The sequence below is a fragment of the Festucalex cinctus genome, chromosome 20, assembly GCF_051991245.1.
Source record: "Festucalex cinctus isolate MCC-2025b chromosome 20, RoL_Fcin_1.0, whole genome shotgun sequence".
In the NCBI taxonomy this organism is placed as follows: domain Eukaryota; kingdom Metazoa; phylum Chordata; class Actinopteri; order Syngnathiformes; family Syngnathidae; genus Festucalex; species Festucalex cinctus.
Genome location: NC_135430.1, coordinates 11,974,713 through 11,983,426, shown reverse-complemented (window position 1 = coordinate 11,983,426; position 8,714 = coordinate 11,974,713). Strand labels below are relative to the sequence as shown.

General features: G+C 42.6%; 1 protein-coding gene across 21 annotated transcripts in view; it reads left to right on the top strand.

Moving 5' to 3' along the window:
* kiaa1217 (KIAA1217 ortholog) overlaps positions 1–8,714 on the top strand; it is a 90,461-nt gene that overhangs the window by 66,700 nt on the left and 15,047 nt on the right. For all 21 annotated transcript variants that reach the window (XM_077509618.1, XM_077509610.1, XM_077509606.1 and 18 more), the window contains 2 exons: positions 798–891; positions 6,264–6,985. In XM_077509618.1, coding sequence (XP_077365744.1) covers positions 798–891; positions 6,264–6,985 — 816 coding nt within the window. The remainder of the gene's footprint in view (positions 1–797; positions 892–6,263; positions 6,986–8,714) is intronic.

Genomic DNA, 8,714 nt, shown 5'->3' with positions numbered 1-8,714 from the left:
CATTTGTAGATACTGTAAAAATTTGTGGTGTTTTAAGATTAATGTTTACAAGCAACAAATGTCACTATAAGTTTTGAATATTGAAATTAATCGTATCGAATCGAAAATCGTATCGTTCCCAAACTTAATCGAACCGTATTGAACCGTTCTGTTCTGAAAGATAATCGTTTTTCAATCGAATCGCAACTTGTGTATCGAGATACATATCGAATCGGCCTCATGTCAGAGATTCCCACCCCTAATATATATATATATTACAGTAATTTGTAATAAATCACTTAGAATAAAAAATAGATACAGTACATTTAACAAACTCATTTTAGGGAGGAATAAAATGAAAACAAATATTACGTCTCGATAAAATAAATACAAGCACCCCTTGTTTACTATGTGTAAGCTAGCATTTTGTTATCTAGTGCAATAAATGATAAGCAGTTCCACCTCCAATGTGATGTGTACTTTGGGCTTGACTCATTTATCAGGGCTTTAAAATGGGTTTTGTGCTTGCTGAAGGTTGGCACAAGCATCTTTCCCCTCATAGTGCAAGTAGGGACCGGTCGTGTCAGGTGTGGATATTAAAACATGGAACGTAACGGCAGATTTTCAGCTAACTTGGAACGTAACGCCAGATTTTCAGCGAACTTGGAACGTAACGGCAGATTTTCAGCGCCTGTGTCAGGATACGTGCCACTGGCCGGGCTAGTCAAGAGAAGGAACAAGCTGATTCCACGCCGGCCGTATTCCGATGGCGACACTTGGGCCGCTTTCTTACCTATGGTCGCCTCTTCCCCGTACAGGAACATCACGGACCACTCCTGCCTGAAGGTCTACCACAAGGACCCGGCACAGGCCTTCAACCAAGGGCCCCGGCCACCCAGTGGCGATGTCAGGGTGAGTACACAACTGTATTTGTGTTACTAATTTATTGTTTTAACTCTCTTTGTTTTTGTATGACTGATTTTTACTCCATGTACTGTACTTTGTTTGCAGTAATGATTGTTTTAAAAATGTTCTATAAATACAGTTGAGTTGAGTTGTTTGTTGTTTTGGGTGGCTGGAATGGATTAATGTCATTTTAATTCATTTCAATGGGGAAATGTACAAAAGGGTGTCAATTACTTGTGGTCACTATCCCCCAACTCACTGTACTTCATTTTTCTCCCCCTCACATCTTTTTTGCACTTAAGGAAAGGAATGCCACCCTACGATCCACCAACTGACAAATTTAAATGTTGCTTCTTACTTTGTCTTTATGGATGTTCACTGCTCTCTTCAGACTCTGTGCTAGTGAGTTGCCATGGTTAATGAAAGGTGTGTTCACCATGGGACAGAGCCGTCCCTCAAAACAAAATACTGTATTTTCCGCACTATAAGGCGCACCGTATTATAAGGCGCACCTTCAATGAATGACATATTTTAAAACGTTTTCCATATATAAGGCGCACCGCGCTATAAGGCACAACTTCAATGAATGACATATTTTAAAACTTTTCCCATATAAAGTCGCTAAAGTAGAGGCTGGGGTTACGTTATGCATCCATTAGATGGGGCTGCGCTAAAGGGAATGTCAACAAAACAGTCAGATAGGTCAGTCAAACTTTATTAATAGATTACAAACCAGCTTTCTGACAACTCCATTCACTCCCAAAATGAATAAACAGCTGTTTTATTATTTTCTCTGAGGTAAAGTATTAGTATTAGCTAGCGATCCAAGATGGCGGGATCTTCTGCGCATGCAGAAGATCGTGCAGAGTCACCGATAGCGTCTTGACAGCGAGACCTGTTGCAGCTCAGTATTGAGCCATATATAAGGCGCACTGGATTATAAGGCGCATGGACATCTTTTGAAAAAATTGAAGGCTTTTAGGTGCGCCTTATAGTGCGGAAAATACGGTACTGTAAATTCAGTGTTACAAGTGGATTTAAACTGTCCTTTTATTGTGTACCTTAAAATTTCAGAGACCCTTTACAGTGTTAAGGCCTCCTGGGTACTTGTTTAAATTGTGAAAAAACTGTTTTAAATTGGGGGGGAAATGCATAATATGTCTCCTTTATGTTTTGGAATAGACAGTAATGGGTTTGTAAACGCCAGGCAGGCTGCTTGTAAACAACACTTTATCTTCGCTCCTTGCAAGATTGGTGTCACGATTAGCTCTGTTACTGTTTAACCCAGCTGCACTTAACACAGATACAAAGGTTATGTGTGGATGAGATGTGTACAGTATGTGTGTCAATGTATTGCATCATTTAGAGGTGTTATGTGTAGTACGTCCAGCTCTGAAGAAGAATTACTGTATTATTATATTATACATTAGAATAACTGAGGCGGTGGACAAGTGACGATAGTATCCTGTGCGTTTAAGAGCACACTGGAAACTTGAAGAGAAGTCCTAATTCAAACCAAATGTTCTCAGCGAGGCCTGTCATTTGCCAAGCACTGATGTTTGTGCGCTTATTCGACAAGCGCCTTTCTGTGATCTCCAAGCTCTAAGAGATTTATACTTATTGTGCAGCGAGGTAGCCAAACACAGCTCTTACTATATATGGAATCGTACATGCGAAGAAAATTCCTTCGGTGCTTTTTTTTGTTTTTTGTTTTGTTTTGCGAGGTACAAGTCACTACTCAGTCAATTTGCCAATAATCGGTTATTTTTAGAATTGAGTATGGTACTGATTATCCCATTGATTAATTGACTAATCAAATAAGAATTGATTTTACAATATTAAACACTATCATGCATTGGAGGTTGCATTGTATTGTTGTATTTGTGTCTTTTAGTGTCAATGGCTTCAGAGGTGGAGCCTTGCCTGGTGAGTGATTTGGGCGCCAGAGAATAAAATTGTACAATTAGCTGGCTGTTAACTGGCTAACGGATGTTATTTGATTCAAGTTGTGTATGCATGTGCTTATTCCGTATTTGTGTTTGCGACTGAAAGTCTATCGGCGGGTGCTTAATACTCACGTGGTAAAATAACAGTTTCTATAAAAACAATTTAAAAAAATCTAATATTTTTGTTTAACAGTACACAGTCAGGTAGCTAACTGAATCATGTTTCTAACTCTGGGATTACACCGGATGCGTGTGCGTTGCGTCTGCGTTGCGTTCCGGCGACGCAGCCGATAGGTTTCCATTCATTCAAATTGTTCAAATTACACCGGCTACGTGTGCGTTGCGTGTCGACTGCGTCTCAGCTGTGTCGTGCGGCAGCCCTCCTAACGATAGCCCTATTTACTATTTTTGGTGGACGACGCATCCGTCGGCCTCCGTCAAATGGCAAGCTAGCACAGAACAAATCGAGCGGGACAGGAAGACCGATGCAGTTTCAAAATAAATTTCTGGTTACTTTTCAGAATAAAACACTCAACAGCTCCTATTTCGCAATCATGTCAGCAAAACGTCATAATGCTTAACGCTTAATTCACTGTTTAAACACCGCCGAACATGGACAAGGAGAGATTTATAACCGAGGTGGAAAGCAACAAAATTAGATATGACACGGCACATCCTTTTTATAAAGACAACTTAAAAAGGAATGCTGCATGGAACGTCATAGCAGGAGTGGATGGTGAGTTCAGTCAAAGAAAGTCCACCTCTCTTTCTGCTCCTCTGTTGAGCACAGACTTTCTGTGTCTTTGTCGTTGTTTTTAATGCCACATTATCGCGCGCGATCACGCGAGACACGGCAGGAAGTTGTCGGCGACGGAGCTGCCGAACCGCAGTTGTGCGCAGCCGGTGTGAGTTAGACAAAAAATGTACGCGTCCGGAGCACGCAGTCATGACGCAGCGGAGCGGAGACGCAACGCATCCGGTGTAATCCCGGGTTAAGTGAATGTTTACAAAGTGCTCATTAAATGCTAACCTTAGCCAAATATGCCACCTTGTCAGTAAGCTCAGTATTCTACTTAAGTACAGTAACAAAGTAGTGGTACTGTTACTTCCCTCCACTGCAACTTAAAAGGCTTTGGACTCTGACGTGAGCGTCACACCCTCTAAATTGTGTTGTCTCCTTTGTCAATCTTTTGAGAAAATGAAGAAGAAAATGAAAGAAAGAAAAGATACCTGAAGCCCAAGTGAACCTTGCATGAGGCTATGAATCAGGCTTGTGGCTCGTGTGAACAATAGCTTGTTTGTTTGTCAAGAAGAGTGTTGACTTTGCACAGCGACACTCCTCATCGTACATCCCAACGGTTATGTAACTTATTTTACTTGGCACAATTTTCAAAGTCCCTGAAATTTCGTGCAAGAAGCTTTCATGCTGGGAAAACTAATTTTTCCATGACAGGTATGTTCGTCTGCTTGATTCCTCCGACTGTCATCAGTGGGAGAAAGTAACAAAGTATCAGTACTTTCTTACCATGCTTAAATTGATTTTTCAGGTGACTCCACTGACTTTTTTTTGGGAGACTTTTTGCTTTTACTCCTTACATTGTAAAAATCGGCCCGAGAGTTGTTTTCGTTATTATTTAAAAAAAAAATATGTCAGCTCCAAGAATGATTTTTGGTGAAAACATACAAGGAATGCTCATTTTTCATTTGCAATCATTGGTTAATTAGTTATATTTTGTTAGTCAGATCACAATGCAAGCAAATCTATGGAAACAAATTGTTTTGAGAGCATTAAAGCCTGAATTACAAGGAGGGAGTTTATTTTTAATTTGACGTTTATTTTTATTTTTGTTGTAAATATGAAGTGCCTTTTTTCCAAACGCAACTTACTTTGCCTGGCTCAGGACACTTATGCAAGGCTGACACTTTTTTTTTTTTTGATGATGATTTTGTGGCACGAATTGGCACGACTCGAGTCGTGACAGTGCGTGAATTAGTCGTGAAGTGGCGTGAAGTGTGCGTAAACCCGTCGTGACTGCGTGCCATGTCAGGGCAACAAAATTTCACGACCGGGTCGTGAACTATGCGCAAACTATTGGTGAACTCGTCGGGATGATGCGGGAAGGATGCGCAGCAGTGCGCGCACTGCGCGCCATGCCACGACTCTCACGAAGTGCCACGAATAGTTCACCAACAGCTTACGTCTAGTTATATCCCAGTTCGTGCCCCAAATGGCACAACTTGCCACGACAAACTCGTGGCCAAAAGTCGTGCGTGTGTCAGCCTTGCATTATAAAAATCCCTTAAGTTTCACATAAAGACTTGCTTGAAATTTTTTTTCCATCATAGGCATGTCCGTCTGCTTGATATTTTTTTCCCCATCATCGACCTCCTTTTTTCTTCACCAGCCCGAGCACGAGGTTAGATATATTGCCCTGTTGCAGGTTATCACACCTCACTACGGAAGTCCAGATTAGCTGACAGCTGAAATGTTGTTGTCGCAGATTAACCTCTCAGTCTGCCTTGTTATTGCTTCGCCGGGGCCCGTGTGCACGAGCGAACGTGTACCCAGCCGGTCGGAGCTTTGCCAGCGTGTCTGGAAAATGTGCTGACAGCAGCGCTTTTGTTGTAAAAAGCAACAGTGTAAAAATGAGCTTGGTGAATGTTTTTGTTTCAAGGGCAGTTTCCAGAAATACTGGATTTATACAGGGCAAAGCCAGAGTGGCACTCGGGACACCAGCAAGGATCAAAATTTGGATCAGCACCAACTTATGCACCTTCATAAAAATCAGACGACAGCACATACCTGAATTTTGTTAATAAGAAGCATGTGTGGAAATATGTAATATTCTGTAGCTTTTGCATTATCCAGACTTGTAACAAATCCAGTTTCCCAACCTTCATTCAGCCAAGGCACTTATTTTACAATAGAAGAATATAACGGCATTCTAACAAAGTAAATGATTGCAAAAGATTCATATAGGGCAATTATAATGATGTCTTCTCAATTTACTTACAAATGTACTTAGTGTGAAATCTGGGCCTGTTTAGTTGAACACAAAGCTTAAAGTGGTGTCTTGAGATGCAAGTTTAATGTAGTCCATGGCCACAATCCTATCTCAAAACATTTTTATCCACTTTCACCATTGAAATGAACGTACCGTAAATGCCATTATTGTGTTCCAGCCTCCCAAAAAGCCCAAATTAAATATTTGTAATGTGTTTTTGATGAGAAAAACACTATGTATCTGTCATATTTTAATTTATAAAAACATACAATAATGACTTTTTTTTTTTTTTTTTGCTTCAATTGCATTGTCACATGATGACGCTGATAAAACAAATGTGACTTTGTCCCTGCGAGGCGAGACTCTTCACATTGCGGTTTTTGATGACTTACTCAGATTTTCCAAGTTTCCAATATTTCTTCTCCAGATCCACAGCGATATGGTGAATCCTCTGAGGCAGGCTCCCGTGGGTCCACCAGCACACCACCCATTACAGGGGACAGTCCCTCCATCTCCACACTCTCCTTCCCGGATTCCGTTCGGCCCGCGGCAGGCCTCTCTACCCGGTAACGGCACAGTGCCCAAGGAGCGCCTGTCCACCGCCCCAGCCCGCTCCATCTCACCCTGCCCCAGTGCCATTCTGGAGAGGCGGGATGTCAAACCTGACGGCGACATGGGCGGGAAGGGTCACAGTATCACCAGGGGGAACGAGGGCTTGTACGCTGACCCGTACCTTCTCCAGGAGGGACGCATGGGCATGGCGACGGCCCACGGACCGCACCCCAACCCTGGGCACGACGGCGGTCCGGACCACGGCTTTCACCGGGCGTCCATCCGCTCCACCAGCTCTTACAGCGGGCCCAGCCCCACAGACTCCATCGACCACCCTTCCCTGTACAGGCAGAAGTCAAGAAACAGCCAACTTCCCACGCTGGGCTCCAAGACCCCTCCGCCATCCCCTCACCGGATGGCCGACGTGCGTCTCATCGACATCCACGGCGGCGTCCCCTTGGAGAGGAGCTCTTCAGTGCGGCAGTCCTACAGGAAAGAGGATGTGATGGGAACCAAACCCAGAAACAACATGCCGTCCTCAGACCTCCAGGGCCACCCTCAAGGGTCCGTCCCGGCAGCGAGGGACGTTCAGACACGGTAAACCTCGGCGTGCAGAGAGTAGGAATGAATAGAGTGCATCAGAGCATGAACTAACTCACTCTGCATCCCACTTCCAAGCTAACCGACATGTCTTCTCCCTTCTCTGAGCACCGAGATGTGCCAGTTGCAGCCCGACTAATGCACAGGATCATCAGTTTGTTTTGGGTGGGGGTTCGTCACGGGTCAAGTCTATGTAAGACTCTGCTAGACTTAACTTAGTGTCTGCAAGGCTTGAAATAGACTTGAAGTAGATGACATCAACAAGACAATGCATTGACTGGTTTGGGACTATGTGATTGTAAATGAGTACAGTTAACTAACCAAGTACTAGGGGTGGGACAAAAAAACGATTCGACCGAACCATCGGTCGTCAAGGGGAGCTAAACGGCCGTATCGGTAGCAGACTTGTCAACCGATACAAAATCCGCCGGGAATCCTTAGATACATTGCTTGTAAAGCTGTGGACCGGATATCGCGTTGCTGTGAATCGGTTGCGAGTGAGGCTTTATGGTTTTCATAACAATAGCAAGAGTTCTGCACCGTGCTCTACTTGTTTTGTTTGCATTTCAGTAGCATCACTATTCAAGCTACTTCCGTGTTTAAAGAGAGCTAGCAAAGTAGCGCTCAGAGACACTTCATTCCCCGGATGTTGTAAACATAATGCAAAGACGTTACGCACCTTTTTTGGGGCGGGGGGGCGCGCCTACCGTCAATGCCGTGCTCGCGACACAGCACACGCGCGCAGTCGCGCACAACGAGTGACAACATGCAAATGGAGACAGTTAGCAGAAGCCGGTGCCGTACATCTCGGTATTTCCCATGGCTATCGAGCCTCTCGGTGCACTTGTATGTCCCGGGCCGGTGTTGGTACTGCGCGCGAGCCAAAAAGAATAACTCCCGTGACGATCCAATGCATGGATTCAAACGACACAGGTATGTCCCACAGCCAACACACCAGCTAAGCTAAAAGCACACTGCAAGTATCTCATTTCTCAGTTTGTGGCTCCCTGTCAATGTACACAACTAGCATGAGCAGCAGGGAACTGAGACGTGCCCGCAATTACGTCATTAAACTCAAAATGAACGACAGCCCAAAAAACAAAACAAACAGTAGTGATTCCGTGGTCATCATCGTCTCAGATTAAAAAACAAAAAAGATGTCATACATTAACCAAAAATGAATGTGATGGCAAAGAAAAAAACAAAAATTGTTAAAAACAAAAATTGTTGATAAAAAGGTTGGGGCACTTTTGGAAATATTTTTGGATATATTAATGTGTTAAAATGTGTTTGATAGATTTATTGTTCCATAAGGTGGCTTCATATTTCTTTTGGCTGGACGGTAGGTTTATTTCATGTCTTAAATTTATGTTTCTGAAATACTTCACAATGTGGACATATTCTGTTTAATTGTGTTGGTGTCTTTTTAAAGGTTAAATATTTATATTTCAAATTGAATTATCAGCCTTTTGTTTCCTGATCCTGATTTTGAATTAAAAAACCCCCAAAAACAATTATAACTGTCAATAACAACTAATAAATATTTAAACTGATACATTTTTCAGTCATATCGCCCAGCCCTTTGTTCCGGTCCATTTAAATAATTGATTCAATATATAAAAATATAGAAGACATTGTTGTTGTTCTTTTTTTACACATTTGTAGATACTGTAAAAATTTGTGGTGTTTTAAGATTAATGTTTACAAGCAACAAATGTCACTATAA